Here is a 27,967-nt window from a genome sequence, read left to right on the forward strand (position 1 = left end):
TTTGGACGCAGTATTTGCAACATACTGCAATCCTTTTTGTAAGGGTAGGATACAACACACTTTATTGTCCATTTACATGAAAATGCAGTTTCTCAATGAGTTTGTATGTAGGCTATAAACTAGGCTTAGTTGCTAGTGCTGTGGCCCGGGGGGGGGGGTGGAAATGTCCTCTTCAACCCTCTATCCACAGCAGGCTACTACCAGATGACTCAGAGTACATCCCAAATGGCACCCTATTCCCTATATAGTGCACTTCTTTTGACCACAGTCCTATGGGTAGTACACTACATAGGGCAGCAGGTGTGAAACTCATTTTGCCCTTCACCGAGGCCTGCACTTAAAATTCATTATATTTCATGGCCGTCAAAGTTTGCTAAAAAATTGTCCATCCAAGGCTTTTGGAATTGTGTATGTTCCCTGTCTAGCTTTCATTTTGATGACTTATCAAGCTGGACAGAGTGAAGAGACTATAAATGACTGTTATCAAGCTGGACAGAGTGAAGAGACTATAAATGACTGTTATCAAGCTGGACAGAATGAAGAGACTATAAATGACTGTTATCAAGCTGGACAGAGGGAAGAGACTATACATGACTGTTATCAAGCTGGACAGAGTGAAGAGAGTATACATGACTGTTATCAAGCTGGACAGAATGAAGAGACTATAAATGACTGTTATCAAGCTGGACAGAGTGAAGAGACTATACATGACTGTTATCAAGCTGGACAGAATGAAGAGACTATAAATGACTGTTATCAAGCTGGACAGAGTGAAGAGACTGTAAATGACTGTTATCAAGCTGGACAGAGGGAAGAGACTATAAATGACTGTTATCAAGCTGGACAGAGTGAAGAGACTGTAAATGACTGTTATCAAGCTGGACAGAGTGAAGAGACTGTAAATGACTGTTATCAAGCTGGACAGAGTGAAGAGACTATAAATGACTGTTATCAAGCTGGACAGAGTGAAGAGACTATAAATGACTGTTATCAAGCTGGACAGAGTGAAGAGACTATAAATGACTGTTATCAAGCTGGACAGAGGGAAGAGACTATACATGACTGTTATCAAGCTTGACAGAGGGAAGACTATAAATGACTGTTATCAAGCTTGACAGAGGGAAGAGACTATAAATGTAGGTCCATTATCAATTCTACAGTTTCCAGTTGGTTTTTGTCATTTCAATGTCCATTAAGATCATCACACCACCCGCAGGCCGGACTGAATGGGCTCGCGGGCCAAATGCTTCACAGGACTGATGTCTATTTAGTGCACTACTTTTGATCAGACTCCTATGGGGTAGTGCACCAGATAGGGAATAGGGTGCTATTTGGGATGTAGTCTGTGATTCTTCACGGTACCACAGTCTCTGTCTCTACAGAATAATCCTTCTTCAGCCAGCTCAGTGTGTGTCTGTGTGGTCTCTCTCTCTTCAGGCTTGGTTGGCCAGTCCAGCAGCGAACTCTACCAGCGTTCGTGTCGGTCGTCCAGACATTCCTTTCTTCAGGTAGGGAACCTGGAGAGAGACAAACAGACAGACACAAACAGTGAGTGAGAAAGGAGCAAGAGAGAGAATCTAAAAAGAGAAACAAAGTGTATTGTTAATGTTTAGCAGGAAAACAGCCAGTGTCTCTCAGCAATCCAACCCGTCACCCTTACAGAACATTCAGTCTGTTCCGAAACAGTTCTGATCATCATGGTTCTAAAAGATTAATGCAGTTCTGATCATCCTGGTTCTAGAACACTAACAGAAGTGATCATGGTTCTAGAACACTATCAGAAGCAGTTGTGATCATGGTTCTAGAACACTATCAGAAGCAGTTGTAGCTGTTCAACTGATGTTTTTAAAGGTCGACTTTGGGCACAAAAAAAACGGTCCAATTCCGCCTCTTTCTCAATTTTCAAACAGAAATGGGGTGTGCCTTTGGTGGTCGTCATCGATGTGTCATTCTGATCATGCGCGCCGCGACCGACATAGCTAGTTCGTTAGCTAAGCTAGCCACTGTAGCTGGCCAGTAACTCCTCCAGTATGTGTTGATGTGTCGTAGCTAGTTCGTTAGCTAAGCTAGCCACTGTAGCTGGCCAGTAACTCCTCCAGTATTTGCTGACGTCATTTCACAGGAAGCTGTAGAGATCAGTAAGAAACGTCTTCTGTAGCCAAATATCTTCTTCATCCATTTGTTTTAGTTTTGAAGGATTCACTGACCTGGTGTGATGGTGCATTGATCAGTTCTACACTGACCTGGTGTGATGGTGCATTGATCAGTTCTACACTGACCTGGTGTGATGGTACATTGATCAGTTCTACACTGACCTGGTGTGATGGTACATTGATCAGTTCTACACTGACCTGGTGTGATGGTACATTGATCAGTTCTACACTGACCTGGTGTGATGGTGCATTGATCAGTTCTACACTGACCTGGTGTGATGGTGCATTGATCAGTTCTACACTGACCTGGTGTGATGGTACATTGATCAGTTCTACACTGACCTGGTGTGATGGTACATTGATCAGTTCTACACTGACCTGGTGTGATGGTGCATTGATCAGTTCTACAGTTAAAAGCCTTTATTTGAGCATTTTCCCCAATAGTCACACTTTAAACTGTAATAATAATAATAATATGCCATTTAGCAGACGCTTTTATCCAAAGCGACTTACAGTCATGTGTGCGTACATTTTTACGTATGGGTGGTCCCGGGGATCGAACCCACTACCCTGGCGTTACAAGCGCCGTGCTCTACCAGCTGAGCTACACAGGACCACAGTGTTTTATGTTGTACATGTTTTAAACTTTGTGTGCTGCTATTTTGGCCTGGTCTCTTTTGCAAAAGATGTTTAATCTCAATGAGACCAACCTGGTAAAATACATTATCAAACAGTTCAAAGATCAATGTTCCAGAAGACTACCGTACCTCGTCCTTATTGGTCATCACCCCGGCGATGTCCAGGTGCGCCCAATGAGGGGCCGTCACAAACTCCCTCAGAAATGCTGCCGCCGTGCAGGCTCCGCCAGAACTACACACACACACACACACAGACACACACACACAGGTCAGACACACACACACAGACACAGACACACACACACACACACAGGTCAGACACACACACACACACACACACAGACACACACACACACACACACACACACACAGGTCAGACACACACACACACACACACACACACACAGGTCAGACACAGGTCAGAAGATGGCATTAACACAGAAGTTGTTTAGGGTTGTTTCTTACCTCTGTGTGTGTGTGTGTCTGTGTCTGTCTGTCTGTCTGTGTGTGTATGTGTGTGTCTGTCTGTGTGTGTGTGTGTGTGTGTGTGTCTGTCTGTCTGTCTGTCTGTCTGTCTGTCTGTCTGTCTGTCTGTCTGTCTGTGTGTGTGTGTGTGTGTCTGTCTGTGTGTGTGTGTGTGTGTGTGTGTGTCTGTGTCTGTCTGTGTGTGTATGTGTGTGTCTGTCTGTGTGTGTGTGTGTCTGTGTCTGTCTGTGTGTGTATGTGTGTGTCTGTCTGTCTGTCTGTGTGTGTGTGTGTGTGTGTGTGTGTGTGTCTGTGTGTGTGTCTGTGTCTGTGTGTGTGTGTCTGTGTTCTTACCGGCTGTACTTGCCGACGTTGTTGAGGTCAGCCAGCTGGCAGTCAGTGACCTGTCTGGTGTAATGTTCAAACAACGGCATCCTCCACACCCGGTCTCCTGTCACCACACTGGCCTAAACACACAGACGCACCGCAGGGTGTTACCACGCTGGCCTAAACACACAGACGCACCGCAGGGTGTTAGTGTTGTCACGACGCACCACAGGGTGTTACCACGCTGGCCTAAACACACAGACGCACCACAGGGTGTTAGTGTTGTCACGACGCACCACAGGGTGTTACCACACTGGCCTAAACACACAGACGCACCACAGGGTGTTACCAGCTGGCCTAAACACACAGACGCACCACAGGGTGTTAGTGTTGTCAATGACGCACCGCAGGGTGTTAGTGTTGTCACTGACGCACCACAGGGGTGTTACCACACTGGCCTAAACACACAGACGCACCACAGGGTGTTAGTGTTGTCACGACGCACCACAGGGTGTTACCACACTGGCCTAAACACACAGACGCACCCACAGGGTGTTAGTGTTGTCACGACGCACCACAGGGTGTTACCACACTGGCCTAAACACACAGACGCACCGCAGAGGGTGTTAGTGTTGTCACGACGCACCACAGGGTGTTACCACACTGGCCTAAACACACAGACGCACCACAGGGTGTTAGTGTTGTCACGAGCCTTACCACAGGGTGTTACACACGCTGGCCTAAACACACAGACGCACCGCAGGGTGTTACCACGCTGGCCTAAACACACAGACGCACCGCAGGGTGTTACCACGCTGGCCTAAACACACAGACTGCACGCAGAGTGTTGCCACGCTGGCCTAAACACACAGACGCACCACAGGGTGTTAGTGTTGTCACGACGCACCACAGGGTGTTAGTGTTCTCACGACGCACCACAGGGTGTTACCACACTGGCCTAAACACACAGACGCACCACAGGGTGTTAGTGTTGTCACGACGCACCACAGGGTGTTACCACGCTGGCCTAAACACACAGACGCACCACAGGGTGTTAGTGTTGTCACGACGCACCACAGGGTGTTACCACGCTGGCCTAAACACACAGACGCACCGCAGGGTGTTACCACGCTGGCCTAAACACACAGACGCACCGCAGGGTGTTAGTGTTGTCACGACGCACCACAGGGTGTTACCACGCTGGCCTAAACACACAGACGCACCGCAGGGTGTTACCACGCTGGCCTAAACACACAGACGCACCACAGGGTGTTAGTGTTGTCACGACGCACCACAGGGTGTTAGTGTTCTCACGACGCACCACAGGGTGTTACCACACTGGCCTAAACACACAGACGCACCACAGGGTGTTAGTGTTGTCATGACGCACCACAGGGTGTTACCACGCTGGCCTAAACACTGCGGACGCACCACAGGGTGTTAGTGTTGTCACGACGCACCACAGGGTGTTAGTGTTCTCACGACGCACTCGCAGGGTGTTAGTGTTGTCCGACGCACCACAGGGTGTTACCACACTGGCCTAAACACACAGACGCACCGCAGAGGGTAGTGTTGTCACGACGCACCACAGGGTGTTACCACACTGGCCTAAACACACAGACGCACCACAGGGTGTTGAGTGTTGTCACGACGCACCACAGGGTGTTAGTGTTGTCACTGACGCACCACAGGGTGTTAGTGTTGTCACGACGCACCACAGGGTGTTAGTGTTGTCACGACGCACCACAGGGTGTTAGTGTTGTCACGACGCACCACAGGGTGTTACCACACTGGCCTAAACACACAGACGCACCGCAGGGTGTTAGTGTTGTCACGACGCACCACAGGGTGTTACCACACTGGCCTAAACACACAGACGCACCGCAGGGTGTTAGTGTTGTCACGACGCACCACAGGGTGTTACCACACTGGCCTAAACACACAGACGCACCGCAGGGTGTTAGTGTTGTCACGACGCACCACAGGGTGTTACCACACTGGCCTAAACACACAGGCGCACCGGCAGAGGTGTTACCACGCTGGCCTAAACACACAGACGCACCACAGGGTGTTACCACGCTGGCCTAAACACACAGCGCTACCGCAGGGTGTTGAGTGCTGTCACGACGCACCACAGGGTGTTACCACACTGGCCTAAACACACAGACGCACCACAGGGTGTTACCACGCTGGCCTAAACACACAGACGCACCACAGGGTGTTAGTGTTGTCACGACGCACCACAGGGTGTTACCACACTGGCCTAAACACACAGACGCACCACAGGGTGTTACCACGCTGGCCTAAACACACAGACGCACCACAGGGTGTTAGTGTTGTCACGACGCACCACAGGGTGTTACCACACTGGCCTAAACACACAGACGCACCCGCAGGGTGTTAGTGTTGTCACGACGCCCACAGGGTGGTTACCACACTGGCCTAAACAACAGACGCACCGCAGGGTGTTAGTGTTGTCACGACGCACCACAGGGTGTGTACCACACTGGCCTAAACACACAGACGCACCGCAGGGTGTTAGTGTTGTCACGACGCACCACAGGGTGTTACCACGCTGGCCTAAACACACAGACGCACCACAGGGTGTTACCACACTGGCCTAAACACACAGACGCACCGCAGAGGTGTTAGTGTTGTCACCGACGCACCACAGGGTGTTACCACACTGGCCTAAACACACAGACGCACCACAGGGTGTTAGTGTTGTCACGACGCACCACAGGGTGTTACCACACTGGCCTAAACACACAGACGCACCACAGGGTGTTAGTGTTGTCACACGCTTACCACAGGTGTTACCACACTGGCCTAAACACACAGACGCACCACAGGGTGTTACCACGCTGGCCTAAACACACAGACGCACCACAGGGTGTTACCACACTGGCCTAAACACACAGACGCACCACAGGGTGTTAGTGTTGTCACGACGCACCGCAGGGTGTTAGTGTTGTCACGACGCACCACAGGGTGTTACCACACTGGCCTAAACACACAGACGCACCACAGGGTGTTAGTGTTGTCACGACGCACTACAGGGTGTTACCACACTGGCCTAAACACACAGACGCACCGCAGGGTGTTCCACGCTGGCCTAAACACACAGACGCACCGCAGGGTGTTACCACGCTGGCCTAAACACACAGACGCACCGCAGGGTGTTACCACACTGGCCTAAACACACAGACGCACCACAGGGTGTTAGTGTTGTCACGACGCACCACAGGGTGTTACCACACTGGCCTAAACACACAGACGCACCGCAGGGTGTTACCACGCTGGCCTAAACACACAGACGCACCACAGGGTGTTAGTGTTGTCACGACGCACCACAGGGTGTTAGTGTTGTCACGACGCACCACAGGGTGTTAGTGTTGTCCTGACGCATTACGGGGTGTTACCACACTGGCCTAAACACACAGACGCACCACAGGGTGTTAGTGTTGTCACGACGCACCACAGGGTGTTACCACGCTGGCCTAAACACACAGACGCACTCAGAGGGTGTTAGTGTTGTCACGACGCACCACAGGGTGTTACCACACTGGCCTAAACACACAGAGCGCACGCAGGGCAAGTGTTAGTGTTGTCACGACGCACCACAGGGTGTTACCACACTGGCCTAAACACACAGACGCACCGCAGTGTGTTACCACGCTGGCCTAAACACACAGGCACGCAGGGTGTTAGTGTTGTCACGACGCACCACAGGGTGTTAGTGTTCTCACTGACGCACCACAGGGTGTTACCACACTGGCCTAAACACACAGGCGCACCGCAGGGTGTTAGTGTTGTCACGACGCACCACAGGGTGTTACCACACTGGCCTAAACACACAGACGCACCGCAGGGTGTTAGTGTTGTCACGACGCACCACAGGGTGTTAGTGTTCTCACGACGCACCACAGGGTGTTAGTGTTGTCACGACGCACCACAGGGTGTTACCACACTGGCCTAAACACACAGACGCACCACAGGGTGTTACCACACTGGCCTAAACACACAGACGCACCGCAGGGTGTTAGTGTTGTCTGACGCACCACAGGGTGTTACCACACTGGCCTAAACACACAGACGCACCGCAGGGTGTTAGTGTTGTCACGACGCACCACAGGGTGTTACCACACTGGCCTAAACACACAGACGCACCGCAGGGTGTTAGTGTTGTCACCGACGCACCACAGGGTGTTACCACACTGGCCTAAACACACAGACGCACCACAGGGTGTTACCGCCTGGCCTAAACACACAGAACGCACCACAGGGTGTTAGTGTTGTCACGACGCACCACAGGGTGTTACCACGCTGGCCTAAACACACAGACGCACCGCAGGGTGTTAGTGTTGTCACGACGCACCACAGGGTGTTACCACACTGGCCTAAACACAGACGCACCACAGGGTGTTAGTGTTGTCACGACGCACCACAGGGTGTTAGTGTTGTCACGACGCACCACAGGGTGTTAGTGTTGTCACGACGCACCACAGGGTGTTACCACACTGGCCTAAACACACAGACGCACCGCAGGGTGTTACCACGCTGGCCTAAACACACAGACGCACCGCAGGGTGTTACCACGCTGGCCTAAACACACAGACGCACCACAGGGTGTTACCACGCTGGCCTAAACACACAGACGCACCGCAGGGTGTTACCACGCTGGCCTAAACACACAGACGCACCGCAGGGTGTTACCACGCTGGCCTAAACACACAGACGCACCACAGGGTGTTAGTGCTGTCACGACGCACCACAGGGTGTTAGTGTTCTCACGACGCACCACAGGGTGTTAGTGTTGTCACGACGCACCACAGGGTGTTACCACACTGGCCTAAACACACAGACGCACCACAGGGTGTTAGTGTTGTCACGACGCACCACAGGGTGTTACCACACTGGCCTAAACACACAGACGCACCGCAGGGTGTTACCACGCTGGCCTAAACACACAGACGCACCGCAGGGTGTTACCACGCTGGCCTAAACACACAGACGCACCGCAGGGTGTTAGTGTTGTCACGACGCACCACAGGGTGTTAGTGTTGTCACGACGCACCACAGGGTGTTACCACACTCGCCTAAACACACAGACCGCACCACAGGGTGTTAGTGTTGTCACTGACAGCACCACAGGGTGTTAGTGTTGTCACGACGCACCACAGGGTGTTACCACACTGGCCTAAACACACAGACGCACCACAGGGTGTTAGTGTTGTCACGACGCACCACAGGGTGTTAGTGTTGTCACGACGCACCGCAGGGTGTTAGTGTTGTCACGACGCACCACAGGGTGTTAGTGTTGTCACGACGCACCACAGGGTGTTAGTGTTGTCGCGACGCACCGCAGGGTGTCACCACGCTGGCCTAAACACACAGACGCACCACAGGGTGTTAGTGTTGTCACGACGCACCACAGGGTGTTAGTGTTGTCACGACGCACCACAGGGTGTTAGTGTTGTCACGACGCACCGCAGGGTGTTAGTGTTGTCACGACGCACCACAGGGTGTTAGTGTTGTCACGACGCACCACAGGGTGTTAGTGTTGTCGCGACGCACCGCAGGGTGTCACCACGCTGGCCTAAACACACAGACGCACCACAGGGTGTTAGTGTTGTCACGACGCACCACAGGGTGTTACCACGCTGGCCTAAACACACAGACGCACCACAGGGTGTTAGTGTTGTCACGACGCACCACAGGGTGTTACCACGCTGGCCTAAACACACAGACGCACCGCAGGGTGTTGAAGTGTTGTCACGACGCACCACAGGGTGTTACCACACTGGCCTAAACACACAGACGCACCGCAGGGTGTTAGTGTTGTCACGACGCACCACAGGGTGTTACCACACTGGCCTAAACACACAGACGCACCGCAGGGTGTTAGTGTTGTCACGACGCACCACAGGGTGTTACCACACTGGCCTAAACACACAGACGCACCGCAGGGTGTTAGTGTTGTCACGACGCACCACAGGGTGTTACCACACTGGCCTAAACACACAGACGCACCGCAGGGTGTTACCACGCTGGCCTAAACACACAGACGCACCACAGGGTGTTACCACACTGGCCTAAACACACAGACGCACCACAGGGTGTTACCACACTGGCCTAAACACACAGACGCACCACAGGGTGTTAGTGTTGTCACGACGCACCACAGGGTGTTACCACACTGGCCTAAACACACAGACGCACCACAGGGTGTTGAGTGTTGTCACGAGCACCACAGGGTGTTACCACACTGGCCTAAACACACAGACGCACCACAGGGTGTTACCACGCTGGCCTAAACACACAGACGCACCGCAGGGTGTTAGTGTTGTCACGACGCACCACAGGGTGTTACCACACTGGCCTAAACACACAGACGCACCACAGGGTGTTAGTGTTGTCACGACGCACCACAGGGTGTTACCACACTGGCCTAAACACACAGACGCACCACAGGGTGTTAGTGTTGTCCACGACGCACCACAGGGTGTTACCACACTGGCCTAAACACACAGACGCACCACAGGGTGTTAGTGTTGTCACGACGCACCACAGGGTGTTACCACACTGGCCTAAACACACAGACGCACCACAGGGTGTTAGTGTTGTCACGACGCACCACAGGGTGTTACCACGCTGGCCTAAACACACAGACGCACCACAGGGTGTTAGTGTTGTCACGACGCACCACAGGGTGTTACCACGCTGGCCTAAACACACAGACGCAACACAGGGTGTTAGTGTTGTCACGACGCACCACAGGGTGTTACCACACTGGCCTAAACACACAGACGCACCGCAGGGTGTTACCACACTGGCCTAAACACACAGACGCACCGCAGGGTGTTAGTGTTGTCACGACGCACCACAGGGTGTTACCACACTGGCCTAAACACACAGACGCACCACAGGGTGTTAGTGTTGTCACGACGCACCACAGGGTGTTACCACACTGGCCTAAACACACAGACGCACCGCAGGGTGTTAGTGTTGTCCACGACGCACCACAGGGTGTTACCACACTGGCCTAAACACACAGACGCACCACAGGGTGTTAGTGTTGTCACGACGCACCACAGGGTGTTACCACACTGGCCTAAACACACAGACGCACCGCAGGGTGTTAGTGTTGTCACGACCGCACCACAGGGTGTTACCACACTGGCCTAAACACACAGAGCGCACCACAGGGTGTTGAGTGTTGTCACGACGCACCACAGGGGGTGTTACCACACTGGCCTAAACACACAGACGCCACCACAGGGTGTTACCACGCTGGCCTAAACACACAGACGCACCGCAGGGTGTTAGTGTTGTCGCGACGCACCACAGGGTGTTACCACGCTGGCCTAAACACACAGACGCACCGCAGGGTGTTAGTGTTGTCACGACGCACCACAGGGTGTTACCACGCTGGCCTAAACACACAGACGCACCGCAGGAGTGTTAGCCACGCCTGGCCTAAACACACAGACGCACCGCAGGGTGTTAGTGTTGTCACGACGCACCACAGGGTGTTAGTGTTCTCACGACGCACCACAGGGTGTTAGTGTTGTCATGACGCACCACAGGGTGTTACCACACTGGCCTAAACACACAGACGCACCACAGGGTGTTACCACGCTGGCCTAAACACACAGACGCACCGCAGGGTGTTAGTGTTGTCACGACGCACCACAGGGTGTTACCACGCTGGCCTAAACACACAGACGCACCGCAGGGTGTTAGTGTTGTCACGACGCACCACAGGGTGTTACCACACTGGCCTAAACACACAGACGCACCGCAGGGTGTTAGTGTTGTCACGACGCACCACAGGGTGTTAGTGTTCTCACGACGCACCACAGGGTGTTAGTGTTGTCATGACGCACCACAGGGTGTTACCACACTGGCCTAAACACACAGACGCACCACAGGGTGTTACCACGCTGGCCTAAACACACAGACGCACCGCAGGGTGTTAGTGTTGTCACGACGCACCACAGGGTGTTACCACGCTGGCCTAAACACACAGAGCACCGCAGGGTGTTAGTGTTGTCACGACGCACCACAGGGTGTTACCACACTGGCCTAAACACACAGACGCACCGCAGGTGTTAGTGTTGTCACGACGCACCACAGGGTGTTACCACACTGGCCTAAACACACAGACGCACCGCAGGGTGTTAGTGTTGTCACGACGCACCACAGGTGTTACCACACTGGCCTAAACACACAGACGCACCGCAGGGGTGTTAGTGTTGTCACGACGCACCACAGGGTGTTACCACACTGGCCTAAACACACAGACGCACCGCAGGGTGTTAGTGTTGTCACGACGCACCACAGGGTGTTACCACACTGGCCTAAACACACAGACGCACCACAGGGTGTTACCACACTGGCCTAAACACACAGACGCACCACAGGGTGTTAGTGTTGTCACGACGCACCACAGGGTGTTACCACGCTGGCCTAAACACACAGACGCACCGCAGGGTGTTAGTGTTGTCACGACGCACCACAGGGTGTTACCACGCTGGCCTAAACACACAGACGCACCACAGGGTGTTAGTGTTGTCACGACGCACCACAGGGTGTTAGTGTTGTCACGACGCACCACAGGGTGTTACCACACTGGCCTAAACACACAGACGCACCACAGGGTGTCACCACGCTGGCCTAAACACACAGACGCACCACAGGGTGTTACCACACTGGCCTAAACACACAGACGCACCACAGGGTGTCACCACGCTGGCCTAAACACACAGACGCACCACAGGGTGTCACCACGCTGGCCTAAACACACAGACGCACCGCAGGGTGTTAGTGTTGTCACGACGCACCACAGGGTGTTACCACACTGGCCTAAACACACAGACGCACCGCAGGGTGTTAGTGTTGTCACGACGCACCACAGGGTGTTACCACGCTGGCCTAAACACACAGACGCACCACAGGGTGTTAGTGTTGTCACGACGCACCACAGGGTGTTACCACACTGGTCTAAACACACAGACGCACCGCAGGGTGTTAGTGTTGTCACGACGCACCACAGGGTGTTACCACACTGGCCTAAACACACAGACGCACCGCAGTGTGTTAGTGTTGTCGCGACGCACCACAGTGTGTTACCACACTGGCCTAAACACACAGACGCACCACAGTGTGTTAGTGCTGTCACGACGCACCACAGGGTGTTAGTGTTGTCACGACGCACCACAGGGTGTTACCACACTGGCCTAAACACACAGACGCACCACAGGGTGTTAGTGTTGTCACGACGCACCACAGGGTGTTACCACACTGGCCTAAACACACAGACGCACCGCAGGGTGTTAGTGTTGTCACGACGCACCACAGGGTGTTACCACACTGGCCTAAACACACAGACGCACCACAGGGTGTTAGTGTTGTCACGACGCACCACAGGGTGTTACCACACTGGCCTAAACACACAGACGCACCACAGGGTGTTACCACGCTGGCCTAAACACACAGACGCACCGCAGGGTGTTAGTGTTGTCACGACGCACCACAGGGTGTTACCACGCTGGCCTAAACACACAGACGCACCGCAGGGTGTTAGTGTTGTCACGACGCACCACAGGGTGTTACCACGCTGGCCTAAACACACAGACGCACCAGAGGGTGTTACCACGCTGGCCTAAACACACAGACGCACCGCAGTGTTAGTGTTGTCATGACGCACCACAGGGTGTTAGTGTTCTCACGACGCACCACAGGGTGTTAGTGTTGTCACGACGCACCACAGGGTGTTACCACACTGGCCTAAACACACAGACGCACCACAGGGTGTTACCACGCTGGCCTAAACACACAGACGCACCGCAGGGTGTTAGTGTTGTCACTGACGCACCACAGGGTGTTACCACGCTGGCCTAAACACACAGACGCACCGCAGGTGTTAGTGTTGTCACGACGCACCACAGGGTGTTACCACACTGGCCTAAACACAGACGCACCGCAGGTGTTAGTGTTGTCACGACGCACCACAGGGTGTTAGTGTTCTCACGACGCACCACAGGGTGTTAGGTGTTGTCACGACGCACCACAGGGTGTTACCACACTGGCCTAAACACACAGACGCACCACAGGGTGTTACCACGCTGGCCTAAACACACAGACGCACCGCAGGGTGTTAGGTGTTGTCACGACGCACCACAGGGTGTTACCACGCTGGCCTAAACACACAGACGCACCGCAGGGTGTTTAGTGTTGTCACGACGCACCACAGGGTGTTACCACACTGGCCTAAACAACAGACGCACCGCAGGGTGTTAGTGTTGTCACGACGCACTTCACAGGGTGTTACCACACTGGCCTAAACACACAGAGCGCACCGCAGGTGTTAGTGTTGTCATGACGCACCACAGGGTGTTACCACACTGGCCTAAACACACAGACAGCCCCGCAGGGTGTTAGTGTTGTCACTGACCGCACCACAGGTGTTACCACACTGGCCTAAACACACAGACGCACCGCAGGGTGTTAGGTGTTGTCACGACGCACCACAGGGTGTTACCACACTGGCCTAAACACACAGACGCACCACAGGGTGTTACCACACTGGCCTAAACACAGACGCACCACAGGGTGTTAGTGTTGTCACGACGCACCACAGGGTGTTACCACGCTGGCCTAAACACACAGACGCACCGCAGGGTGTTAGTGTTGTCACGACGCACCACAGGGTGTTACCACGCTGGCCTAAACACACAGACGCACCACAGGGTGTTAGTGTTGTCACGACGCTACCACAGGGTGTTAGTGTTGTCACGACGCACCACAGGGTGTTACCACACTGGCCTAAACACACAGACGCACCACAGGGTGTCACCACGCTTGCCTAAACACACAGAGCGCACCACAGGGTGTTACCACACTGGCCTAAACACACAGACGCACTCACAGGGTGTCACCACGCTGGCCTAAACACACAGACGCACCACAGGGTGTCACCACGCTGGCCTAAACACACAGACGCACCTGCATAGGTGTTAGTGTTGTCACGACGCACCACAGGGTGTTACCACACTGGCCTAAACACACAGACGCACCGCAGAGTGTTAGTGTTGTCATGACGCACCACAGGGTGTTACCACGCCTGGCCCTAAACACACAGACGCACCACAGGGTGTTAGTGTTGTCACGACGCACCACAGGGTGTTACCACACTGGCCTAAACACACAGACGCACCGCAGGGTGTTAGTGTTGTCACGACGCACCACAGGGTGTTACCACACTGGCCTAAACACACAGACGCACCGCAGTGTGTTAGTGTTGTCGCGACGCACCACAGTGTGTTACCACACTGGCCTAAACACACAGACGCACCACAGTGTGTTAGTGCTGTCACGACGCACCACAGGGTGTTAGTGCTGTCACGACGCACCACAGGGTGTTAGTGCTGTCACGACGCACCACAGGGTGTTAGTGCTGTCACGACGCACCACAGGGTGTTAGTGTTGTCACGACGCACCACAGTGTGTTAGTGTTGTCACGGCGCACCACAGTGTGTTAGTGTTGTCACGACGCACCGCAGTGTGTTAGTGTTGTCACGACGCACCACAGTGTGTTAGTGTTGTCACGACGCACCACAGTGTGTTAGTGTTGTCACGACGCACCGCAGTGTGTTAGTGTTGTCACGACAACGCCACAGGGTGTTGAGTGTTGTCACGACGCACCACAGGGTGTTAGTGTTGTCATGAGCACCACAGGGTGTTATGTGCTGTCCGATGGCGCACCACAGTGTGTTAGTGTTGTCACGACGCACCACAGGGTGTTAGTGCTGTCACGACGCACCACAGGGTGTTAGTGTTGTCACGACGCACCACAGTGTGTTAGTGCTGTCACGACGCACCACAGGGTGTTAGTGTTGTCACGACAGCACCACAGTGTGTTAGTGTTGTCCGACGCACCACAGTGTGTTAGTGTTGTCTACAAGCACCACAGTGTGTTAGTGTTGTCACGACGCACCACAGTGTGTTAGTGTTGTCACGACGCACCACAGTGTGTTAGTGTTGTCGCGACGCACCACAGTGTGTTAGTGTTGTCACGACGCACCACAGTGTGTTAGTGTTGTCGCGACGCACCACAGTGTGTTAGTGTTGTCACGACGCACCACAGTGTGTTAGTGTTGTCACGCTTACAATTTTGCCTTGATACTCAATACCAAAACGATACAGGGACAAGGACAGATTCTTCCAGGTTTCCACTCTCAAAAATCACACTTTTTAATAGAAAAACAATGACATTCGATGTTCTAACTCCACATCAGGAGACCACTTGAGGTCGGGAAAAAAATATATCTTAAGGACGTTTCTGTAGCGCACATGTAACGGAGTTAGCAAAAACATGTGCCCACTGGTTTGATGCAAATATGCATTGGCTACTTTGTAGTGAACTCTTAATTGGGATGGTTTTTGGGAAAAGCCTTTCCATCTACCTGATCCGTGCATCCGTATCATTAGCATCCGTATCATTAGCATCCGTATCATTAGCATCCGTATCGTTAGCATCCGTATCATTAGCATCCGTATCATTAGCATCCGTATCATTAGCATCCGTATCATTAGCATCGCTAACGGTTACAGAGTGTAGACATGCAGCGCCTTCAGAAAGTATTCACACCCCTTGACTTTTCCACATGTCGTTGAGTTACAGCCTGAATTTCAAATGGAGTACATTTAGATATTTTGTCACTGGCCTACACACAATACACCATAATTTAAAAGTAGAATTATGTTTTTCAAAATTTTAACAAATAAATAACAAATGAAAAATTGAAATGTCTTGAGTCAATAAGTATTCAACCCCTTTGTTATGGCAAGCCTAAAGTTCAGGAGTAAAAATGTGAATGGACACTGTGTGTAATAATAGTATTTTACATGATTTATGGATGACTACCTCATCTTTGTACCTCACACATACAATTATCTGTAAGGTCCCTTAGTCAACAGTGAATTTCAAACACAGATTCAACCACAAAGACCAGGGAGGTTTTCCAATGCCTCGCAGAGAAGGGCACCTATTGGTAGATGGGTAAAAATAAAAAAGCAGACATTGAATATCCCTTTGAGCATGGTGAAGTTATTAACTTACACTTTGGATGGTGTATCAATACACCCAGTCACTACAAAGATTCAGGTGTCCTTCCTAACTCAGTTGCCGGAGAGGAAGGAAACTGCTCAGGGATTTCACCATGAGGCCAATGGTGACGTTAAAACGGTTACAGAGTTTAATGGCTGTGATAGGAGAAAACTGAGGATGGATCAACAACATTGTAGTGACTCCACAATACTAACCTAAATGACAGAGTGAAAAGAAGGAAGCCTGTACAGAATAAAATATTCCAAAACATGCATCCTGTTTGCAACAAGGTACTAAAGTAATACTGCAGAAAATGTGGCAAAGCAATTCACTTTCTGTCCTGAATACAAAGTGTTTATGTTTGGGGAAAATCCAATTCAACACATTACTGAGTACTACTCTCCATATTTTCAAGCATAGTGGTGGCTGCATCATGTTATGGGTATGCTTGTAATCATTAAGGACTGGATAGTTTTTCAGGAGAAAAAAATCGATTTACTCCATTTTGAATTCAGGCTGTAACACAACTAAATGTGGAATAATTCAAGGGGTGTGAATACTTTCTGAAGACACTGTACACACACCAGACAGACAGACAGGCTGTTGCCTCTACAGAAAGTATTCACAACACACCAGACAGACAGACAGGCTGTTGCCTCTACAGAAAGTATTCACAACACACCAGACAGACAGGCAGGCTGTTGCCTCTACAGAAAGTATTCACAACACACCAGACAGACAGACAGGCTGTTGCCTCTACAGAAAGTATTCACAACACACCAGACAGACAGACAGGCTGTTGCCTCTACAGAGAGTATTCACAACACACCAGACAGACAGGCAGGCTGTTGCCTCTACAGAAAGTATTCACAACACACCAGACAGGCAGACAGGCTGTTGCCTCTACAGAAAGTATTCACAACACACCAGACAGACAGACAGGCTGTTGCCTCTACAGAAAGTATTCACACCACACCAGACAGACAGGCTGTTGCCTCTACAGAAAGTATTCACAACACACCAGACAGACAGGCAGGCTGTTGCCTCTACAGAAAGTATTCACAACACACCAGACAGACAGGCTGTTGCCTCTACAGAAAGTATTCACAACACACCAGACAGACAGGCTGTTGCCTCTACAGAAAGTATTCACAACACACCAGACAGACAGACAGGCTGTTGCCTCTACAGAAAGTATTCACAACACACCAGACAGACAGGCTGTTGCCTCTACAGAAAGTATTCACAACACACCAGACAGGCAGGCTGTTGCCTCTACAGGAAGTATTCACAACACACCAGACAGACAGACAGGCTGTTGCCTCTACAGAAAGTATTCACAACACACCAGACAGACAGACAGGCTGTTGCCTCTACAGAAAGTATTCACAACACACCAGACAGACAGACAGGCTGTTGCCTCTACAGAAAGTATTCACAACACACCAGACAGACAGACAGGCTGTTGCCTCCACAGAAAGTATTCACAACACACCAGACAGACAGGCAGGCTGTTGCCTCTTCAGAAAGTATTCACAACACACCAGACAGACAGACAGGCTGTTGCCTCTACAGAAAGTATTCACACCAGACAGACAGACAGGCTGTTGCCTCTACAGAAAGTATTCACAACACACCAGACAGACAGACAGACTGTTGCCTCTACAGAAAGTATTCACAACACACCAGACAGACAGACAGGCTGTTGCCTCTACAGAAAGTATTCACAACACACCAGACAGACAGGCAGGCTGTTGCCTCTACAGAAAGTATTCACACCACACCAGACAGACAGACAGACAGGCTGTTGCCTCTACAGACAGTATTCACAACACACCAGACAGACAGGCAGGCTGTTGCCTCTACAGAAAGTATTCACACCACACCAGACAGACAGACAGACAGGCTGTTGCCTCTACAGAAAGTATTCACAACACACCAGACAGACAGACAGGCTGTTGCCTCTACAGAAAGTATTCACAACACACCAGACAGACAGACAGGCTGTTGCCTCTACAGAAAGTATTCACAACACACCAGACAGACAGGCAGGCTGTTGCCTCTACAGAAAGTATTCACAACACACCAGACAGACAGGCTGTTGCCTCTACAGAAAGTATTCACAACACACCAGACAGACAGACAGGCTGTTGCCTCTACAGAAAGTATTCACAACACACCAGACAGGCTGTTGCCTCTACAGAAAGTTGCAGGAAATCACAGATATTTTCTGTTCTTGTCTTATGATAATATTGGGCAATTAAAAAAAAAAAAATCGAACAAGTTCAATACATTTAGTTGATTTCCAAACGTGAGACATTTGATAGAAGAACCCAAAGTACCCAATTCTAATCCAGGACCGTTTTTCTCCAAAGTAGTGATGTTTCAGTACTCTGTGTGTGTGTGTTACCTTGTGAAGCTGTTCCCAGAGCCAGTCAGAGTTGGTGAAGACTCCTGTTGCTGCTGAACCCAGAGCAACATCCATCGCTCCTGAGAGCCAGACAGACAGAGAGTCAGACAGCCAGACAGACAGACAGTCAGACAGACAGCCAGAGAGACAGACAGACAGAGTCAGACAGACAGCCAGAGAGACAGACAGACAGCCAGAGAGCCAGACAGACAGAGAGTCAGACAGACAGCCAGAGAGTCAGACAGACCATGAGTGACCAATAGACTAGCCATTTAGTGAACAGCGATGGCGCTCTCACGCACACTGTACTAACCAGTGAGGGTAGCAGCGTTGACGATGGCCCTGGGGTTGAAGCTGTGAGCGTAACAGAGAGCATCTGCAAGGATCAACCTTCCCTCTGCATCCGTGTTGTCCACCTACACACACACACACACAGGCACACACACACACACACACACACACACACACATTAATACTTCATTTGACGGGAATGTAAACAAACACACCCCTGTATGGTTTAGTAGCCACGGTAACAATTACCTGTATGGTTTAGTAGCCACGGTAACAATTACCTGTATGGTTTAGTAGCCACGGTAACAATTACCTGTATGGTTTAGTAGCCACGGTAACAATTACCTGTATGGTTTAGTAGCCACGGTAACAATTACCTGTATGGTTTAGTAGCCACGGTAACAATTACCTGTATGGTTTAGTAGCCACGGTAACAATTACCTGTATGGTTTAGTAGCCACGGTAACAATTACCTGTATGGTTTAGTAGCCACGGTAACAATTACCTGTATGGTTTAGTAGCCACGGTAACAATTACCTGTATGGTTTAATAGCCACGGTAACAATTACCTGTATGGTTTAATAGCCACGGTAACAATTACCTGTATAGTTTAGTTGCCACGGTAACAATTACCTGTATGGTTTAATAGCCACGGTAACAATTACCTGTATGGTTTAATAGCCACGGTAACAATTACCTGTATGGTTTAGTAGCCACGGTAACAAGTACCTCTATGGTTTAGTAGCCACGGTAACAATTACCTGTATAGTTTTGCCGTTCTTGGCGGTGACGACGTCTCCAGGCTTGTTGGCTTTCCCGCTGGGCATGTTCTCACAGAGAGGTGTTAGACCTGAGGGTTAATAACACATTACAATGTTCCTGTGTATAAACTTCTAGGGGCAATCTGCAGGTCAAACTATAAACTTCTAGGGGCAATCTGCAGGTCAAACTATAAACTTCTAGGAGGCAATCTGCAGGTCAAACAAACTTCTAGGGGCAATCTGCAGGTCAAACTATAAACTTCTAGGGGCAATCTGCAGGTCAAACTATAAACTTCTAGGAGGCAATCTGCAGGTCAAACAAACTTCTAGGGGCAATCTGCAGGTCAAACTATAAACTTCTAGGGGCAATCTGCAGGTCAAACTATAAACTTCTAGGGCAATCTGCAGGTCAAACTATAAACTTCTAGGGGCAATCTGCAGGTCAAACTATAAACTTCTAGGGGCAATCTGCAGGTCAAACTATAAACTTCTAGGGGCAATCTGCAGGTCAAACTATAAACTTCTAGGAGGCAATCTGCAGGTCAAACTATAAACTTCTAGGGGCAATCTGCAGGTCAAACTATAAACTTCTAGGGGCAATCTGCAGGTCAAACTATAAACTTCTAGGGGCAATCTGCAGGTCAAACTATAAACTTCTAGGGGAAATCTGCAGGTCAAACTATAAACTTCTAGGAGGCAATCTGCAGGTCAAACTATAAACTTCTAGGGGCAATCTGCAGGTCAAACTATAAACGTATAGGGGCAATCTGCAGGTCAAACTATAAACTTCTAGGAGGCAATCTGCAGGTCAAACAAACTTCTAGGGGCAATCTGCAGGTCAAACTATAAACTTCTAGGGGCAATCTGCAGGTCAAACTATAAACTTCTAGGGGCAATCTGCAGGTCAAACTATAAACTTCTAGGGGCAATCTGCAGGTCAAACTATAAACTTCTAGGGGCAATCTGCAGGTCAAACTATAAACTTCTAGGGGGCAATCTGCAGGTCAAACTATAAACTTCTAGGAGGCAATCTGCAGGTCAAACTATAAACTCTAGGGGCAATCTGCAGGTCAAACTATAAACTTCTAGGGGCAATCTGCAGGTCAAACTATAAACTTCTAGGGGCAATCTGCAGGTCAAACTATAAACTTCTAGGGGCAATCTGCAGGTCAAACTATAAACTTCTAGGAGGCAATCTGCAGGTCAAACTATAAACTTCTAGGGGCAATCTGCAGGTCAAACTATAAACTTCTAGGGGCAATCTGCAGGTCAAACTATAAACTTCTAGGGGCAATCTGCAGGTCAAACTATAAACTTCTAGGAGGCAATCTGCAGGTCAAACTATAAACTTCTAGGGGCAATCTGCAGGTCAAACTATAAACGTATAGGGGGCAATCTGCAGGTCAAACTATAAACTTCTAGGAGGCAATCTGCAGGTCAAACAAACTTCTAGGGGCAATCTGCAAGTCAAACTATAAACTTCTAGGGGCAATCTGCAGGTCAAACTATAAACTTCTAGGGGCAATCTGCAGGTCAAACTATAAACTTCTAGGGGGCAATCTGCAGGTCAAACTATAAACTTCTAGGGGCAATCTGCAGGTCAAACTATAAACTTCTAGGGGCAATCTGCAGGTCAAACTATAAACTTCTAGGGGCAATCTGCAGGTCAAACTATAAACTTCTAGGAGGCAATCTGCAGGTCAAACTATAAACTTCTAGGGGCAATCTGCAGGTCAAACTATAAACTTCTAGGGGCAATCTTCAGGTCAAACTATAAACTTCTAGGGGCAATCTGCAGGTCAAACTATAAACTTCTAGGGGAAATCTGCAGGTCAAACTATAAACTTCTAGGAGGCAATCTGCAGGTCAAACTATAAACTTCTAGGGGCAATCTGCAGGTCAAACTATAAAGCTGGAGTAATGAAACCACTCATAAACAGAGCTATGGATGGATATCAACCATGATATCTAAATGATAGTTTTATCTGAGGCTATATAGTGGCTACCAACATTGGAGTAAAACAGCTTCTATTCTGGGTTCTGATGGGGTACGACAGTTGGACTAAGTTCATGAGGCATTTATAAGTTATATTCTTCAAGCATCAAATGGCTATAATAATATATGATTATAATGAATTACTTTAATATCCTCAATATGTCAATAAAGGGATGTACCAATCGCAGATTGCTTAATTTTATATCTTACTACGTGTGCAACGCAAGAACGCAATCAGCTGAAATACAACACGCAAAATGGCGATCCTCTATTTTACAACGAGTTACAAGATTGCGGGGCTGCACATCTCTGCAGGACTGCCATTTTACCACTAGGCCCCTCCAACCCTGTTCCTGGAGAGATACCCTCCTGTAGGTTTAAACTCCAACCCTGTTCCTGGAGAGACACCCTCCTGTAGGTTTAAACTACAACCCTGTTCCTGGAGAGATACCCTCCTGTAGGTTTAAACTCCAACCCTGTCCCTGGAGAGCTACCCTCCTGTAGGTTTAAACTCCAACCCTGTTCCTGGAGAGCTACCCTCCTGTAGGTTTAAACTCCAACCCTGTTCCTGGAGAGATACCCTCCTGTAGGTTTAAACTCCAACCCTGTTCCTGGAGAGATACCCTCCTGTAGGTTTTAACTCCAACCCTGTTCCTGGAGAGATACCCTCCTGTAGGTTTTAACTCCAAATCCAGTTGTAACTGTCCTGGTTCAGCTTCTCAACCAGCTAATTATTAGAATCAGATGCACTAGATTGGGGTCGGATCGAAAAAACCTACAGGACAGTAGTTCTTCAGGAACAGGGTCGGAGAGCCCTGCTCTAGACACTGATTGGCTAGCGCGTCACGCCGCAAGCTCACCTATGATGTTGATTGGCAGGTTGAGGGCTGCTGCCGTGACGATGGCGGAACACACGGTGGCGGCTCCTCCCATATCAGCCCTCATAGCATCCATACCCGATGGAGGCTTTAGACTGATCCCACCACTAGAGAGAGGGAGGGAGGGTAAGGAACATGGTTAACATTTATATCAATTAAAATGACACTAGTAAAGTTTAGAAAAAAGGCCAGCTGGCCTCCCGAGTGGCGCAGCGGTCTAAGGCACTGCATCGCAGTGCTAAAGGCGACACTACAGACCCGGGTTCGATTCCCGGGCCGTATCACAACCGGCCGTGATTGGAAGTCACAATTGGCCCAGCGTCGTCCGGGTTAGGGGAGGGTTTGGCCGAGGGGGAGGGGGGGCTTTACTTGGCTTATCGCGCTCTAGCGACTCCTTGTGGCGGGCCGGGCGCCTGCAGGCTGACCTCGGTCTTCAGTTGAACTGTGTTTCCTCCGACACATTGGTGCGGCTGGCTTCCGGGTTAAGCGGGCGAGCGTTAAGAAGAGCGGTTTGGCGGGTCATGTTTCGGAGGACGCATGACTCGACCTTCACTTCCCGAGACCGTTGGGGAGATGCAGCGATGAGACAAGACCTGATGCTTTAACAACACAGTGAACAGAGCACCCTGGTTGGACAGCAGTGATGGGTGGTGTCCAACACAGTGAACAGAGCACCCTGGTTGGACAGCAGTGGTGGGTGGTGTCCAACACAGTGAACAGAGCACCCTGGTTGGACAGCAGTGATGGGCAGTGTCCAACACAGTGAACAGAGCACCCTGGTTGGACAGCAGTGATGGGCGGTGTCCAACACAGTGAACAGAGCACCCTGGTTGGACAGCAGTGATGGGTGGTGTCCAACACAGTGAACAGAGCACCCTGGTTGGACAGCAGTGATGGGTGGTGTGTGATGTGGTGTGTGTGTGTACCTGTCGAAGGTGATGCCCTTGCCCACCAGCAGTAGAGGAGAGTGTGTGTTGTCAGGGCAACCATTGTAGTGCAGCTCCAGGAAGACAGGGGGTTCCTCTGAGCCTAAAACAACAACAGAATTAACCATCTGCTGCTATCACCTTTAGAAACACTGAGGAACGCTCCCATCTATCACCTTTAGAAACACTGAGGAACGCTCCCATCTATCACCTTTAGAAACACAGAGGAACGCTCCCATCTATCACCTTTAGGAACGCTCCGATCTATCACCTTTAAGGACCCCCCATCTATCACCTTTAGAAACACAGAGGAACGCTCCCATCTATCACCTTTAGGAACGCTCCCATCTATCACCTTTAGGAACGCTCCCATCTATCACCTTTAGAAACACTGAGGAACGCTCCCATCTATCACCTTTAGGAACGCTCCCATCTATCACCTTTAGGAACGCTCCCATCTATCACCTTTAGAAACACTGAGGAACGCTCCCATCTATCACCTTTAGAAACACTGAGGAACGCTCCCATCTATCACCTTTAGGAACGCTCCCATCTATCACCTTTAGAAACACAGAGGAACGCTCCCATCTATCACCTTTAGGAACGCTCCCATCTATCACCTTTAGAAACACTGAGGAACGCTCCCATCTATCACCTTTAGAAACACAGAGGAACGCTCCCATCTATCACCTTTAGAAACACTGAGGAACGCTCCCATCTATCACCTTTAGGAACGCTCCCATCTATCACCTTTAGAAACACAGAGGAACGCCCCCATCTATCACCTTTAGGAACGCTCCCATCTATCACCTTTAGAAACACTGAGGAACGCTCCCATCTATCACCTTTAGAAACACAGAGGAACGCTCCCATCTATCACCTTTAGAAACACAGAGGAACGCTCCCATCTATCACCTTTAGAAACACAGAGGAACGCTCCCATCTATCACCTTTAGGAACGCTCCCATCTATCACCTTTAGGAACGCTCCCATCTATCACCTTTAGGAAACACTGAGGAACGCTCCCATCTATCACCTTTAGGAACGGCTCCCATCTATCACCTTTAGGAACGCTCCCATCTATCACCTTTAGAAACACTGAGGAACGCTCCCATCTATCACCTTTAGAAACACTGAGGAACGCTCCCATCTATCACCTTTAGGAACGCTCCCATCTATCACCTTTAGAAACACAGAGGAACGCTCCCATCTATCACCTTTAGGAACGCTCCCATCTATCACCTTTAGGAACGCTCCCATCTATCACCTTTAGGAAACACAGAGGAACGCTCCCATCTATCACCTTTAGAAACACTGAGGAACGCTCCCATCTATCACCTTTAGAAACACAGAGGAACGCTCCCATCTATCACCTTTAGAAACACAGAGGAACGCTCCCATCTATCACCTTTAGGAACGCTCCCATCTATCACCTTTAGAAACACTGAGGAACGCTCCCATCTATCACCTTTAGAAACACAGAGGAACGCTCCCATCTATCACCTTTAGAAACACAGAGGAACGCTCCCATCTATCACCTTTAGAAACACTGAGGAACGCTCCCATCTATCACCTTTAGAAACACAGAGGAACGCTCCCATCTATCACCTTTAGAAACGCTCCCATCTATCACCTTTAGAAACACAGAGGAACGCTCCCATCTATCACCTTTAGAAACACTGAGGAACGCTCCCATCTATCACCTTTAGAAACACTGAGGAACGCTCCCATCTATCACCTTTAGGAACGCTCCCATCTATCACCTTTAGAAACACTGAGGAACGCTCCCATCTATCACCTTTAGAAACACTGAGGAAGGCTCCCATCTATCACCTTTAGAAACACTGAGGAACGCTCCCATCTATCACCTTTAGGAACGCTCCCATCTATCACCTTTAGAAACACTGAGGAACGCTCCCATCTATCACCTTTAGAAACACTGAGGAACGCTCCCATCTATCACTAAAATGTAATGTAAATGTATCACCTTTAGGAACGCTCCCATCTATCACCTTTAGAAACACTGAGGAACGCTCCCATCTATCACCTTTAGAAACACTGAGGAACGCTCCCATCTATCACCTTTAGAAACACTGAGGAACGCTCCCATCTATCACCTTTAGGAACGCTCCCATCTATCACCTTTAGGAACGCTCCCATCTATCACCTTTAGAAACACTGAGGAACGCTCCCATCTATCACCTTTAGGAACGCTCCCATCTATCACCTTTAGAAACACAGAGGAACGCTCCCATCTATCACCTTTAGAAACACAGAGGAACGCTCCCATCTATCACCTTTAGAAACACTGAGAACGCTCCCATCTATCACCTTTAGGACGCCTCCCATCTATCACCTTTAGAAACACTGAGGAACGCTCCCATCTATCACCTTTAGAAACACTGAGGAACGCTCCCATCTATCACCTTTAGGAACGCTCCCATCTATCACCTTTAGAAACACTGAGGAACGCTCCCATCTAAAATGTAAAATGTAAAATGTATCACCTTTAGAAACACTGAGGAACGCTCCCATCTATCACCTTTAGAAACACAGAGGAACGCTCCCATCTATCACCTTTAGAAACACAGAGGAACGCTCCCATCTATCACCTTTAGGAACGCTCCCATCTATCACCTTTAGAAACACTGAGGAACGCTCCCATCTATCACCTTTAGAAACACTGAGGAACGCTCCCATCTATCACCTTTAGAAACACTGAGGAACGCTCCCATCTATCACCTTTAGGAACGCTCCCATCTATCACCTTTAGAAACACTGAGGAACGCTCCCATCTATCACCTTTAGAAACACTGAGGAACGCTCCCATCTATCACCTTTAGAAACACTGAGGAACGCTCCCATCTATCACCTTTAGGAACGCTCCCATCTATCACCTTTAGAAACACTGAGGAACGCTCCCATCTATCACCTTTAGGAACACTGAGGAACGCTCCCATCTATCACCTTTAGGAACGCTCCCATCTATCACCTTTAGAAACACTGAGGAACGCTCCCATCTATCACCTTTAGAAACACTGAGGAACGCTCCCATCTATCACCTTTAGGAACACTGAGGAACGCTCCCATCTGCTGCTATCACCTTTAGAAACACTGAGGAACGCTCCCATCTGCTGCTCCTCTATCCACTCTTGAGACCTGCACACACACACACACACACACACACACGTTAACAATGACATCCGAAATGAAACTGTTTTGTCAAAAATAGTTCCATACATTACATCCTCCCTCCTCCCCCTCCTCCTCCTCCTCCGTACCTCTTATGGATGGTGACGTGGTCGGCGTAGGGAGCCAGTCTGTGTGTGATGGTGTCAGCGAAGGCCGACGGAGTGAGGTGATTGGCTGGAGCTTCCATCAGGTAACGGGCCAGGTTCTGACCTTCTCCGTACAACACACCCTTCTCCCAGCCAGATACACACCCACTGGACACACACACAGGTTAGAGGGAGAGAGAGAGAGAGAGTGGATGTCTCTGTGTGTGTGTGTGTGTGTGTGTGTACACGTGTGTGTGTGTGTGTGTGTGTCTCTCTGTGTGTGTGTGTGTGTGTACCTGCCGTGTAGCTGTGTGGTGACTCTGGTCTTCTTCTTGGTTTTCAGGTCATCGTATGTAAACAGCCCCAGGACAGCGCCCTCTGCTGCCGACTGGCTGTCATTACACCCATCCACCTCTATATGGGTCAACGCGTGGTCCTGGAGCCCCCTGCAGCCTCCTATCACAGACTAGCTGGTCATTACACCCATCCACCTCTATATGGGTCAACGCGTGGTCCTGGAGCCCCCTGCAGCCTCCTATCACACAGACTAGCTGGTCATTACACCCATCCACCTCTATATGGGTCAACGCGTGGTCCTGGAGCCCCCTGCAGCCTCCTATCACACAGACTAGCTGGTCATTACACCCATCCACCTCTATATGGGTCAACGCGTGGTCCTGGAGCCCCCTGCAGCCTCCTATCACAGACTAGCTGGTCATTACACCCATCC

At 50.2% G+C, this 27,967-nt stretch overlaps 1 protein-coding gene across 1 annotated transcript; it reads right to left on the bottom strand.

Moving 5' to 3' along the window:
- Window positions 1-1,143: 1,143 nt before the first annotated feature.
- Window positions 1,144-27,944, bottom strand: LOC121562772 (cytosol aminopeptidase). Its single transcript, XM_045218301.1, has 12 exons — window positions 27,711-27,944; window positions 27,534-27,631; window positions 27,241-27,405; window positions 27,063-27,118; window positions 23,960-24,062; window positions 23,016-23,140; window positions 20,160-20,248; window positions 19,421-19,523; window positions 19,108-19,187; window positions 3,611-3,723; window positions 2,921-3,023; window positions 1,144-1,517 (listed from the first exon to the last, which is right to left on the bottom strand). The coding sequence occupies exons 3-12, from the start codon at window positions 27,336-27,338 to the stop codon at window positions 1,434-1,436; spliced, it is 954 nt and encodes a 317-aa protein (XP_045074236.1). The 5' UTR covers window positions 27,339-27,405; window positions 27,534-27,631; window positions 27,711-27,944; the 3' UTR covers window positions 1,144-1,433.
- Between the last annotated feature and the right edge of the window lie 23 nt (window positions 27,945-27,967).

Source organism: Coregonus clupeaformis, unplaced genomic scaffold, assembly GCF_020615455.1.
Source record: "Coregonus clupeaformis isolate EN_2021a unplaced genomic scaffold, ASM2061545v1 scaf1492, whole genome shotgun sequence".
Classification (NCBI taxonomy): domain Eukaryota; kingdom Metazoa; phylum Chordata; class Actinopteri; order Salmoniformes; family Salmonidae; genus Coregonus; species Coregonus clupeaformis.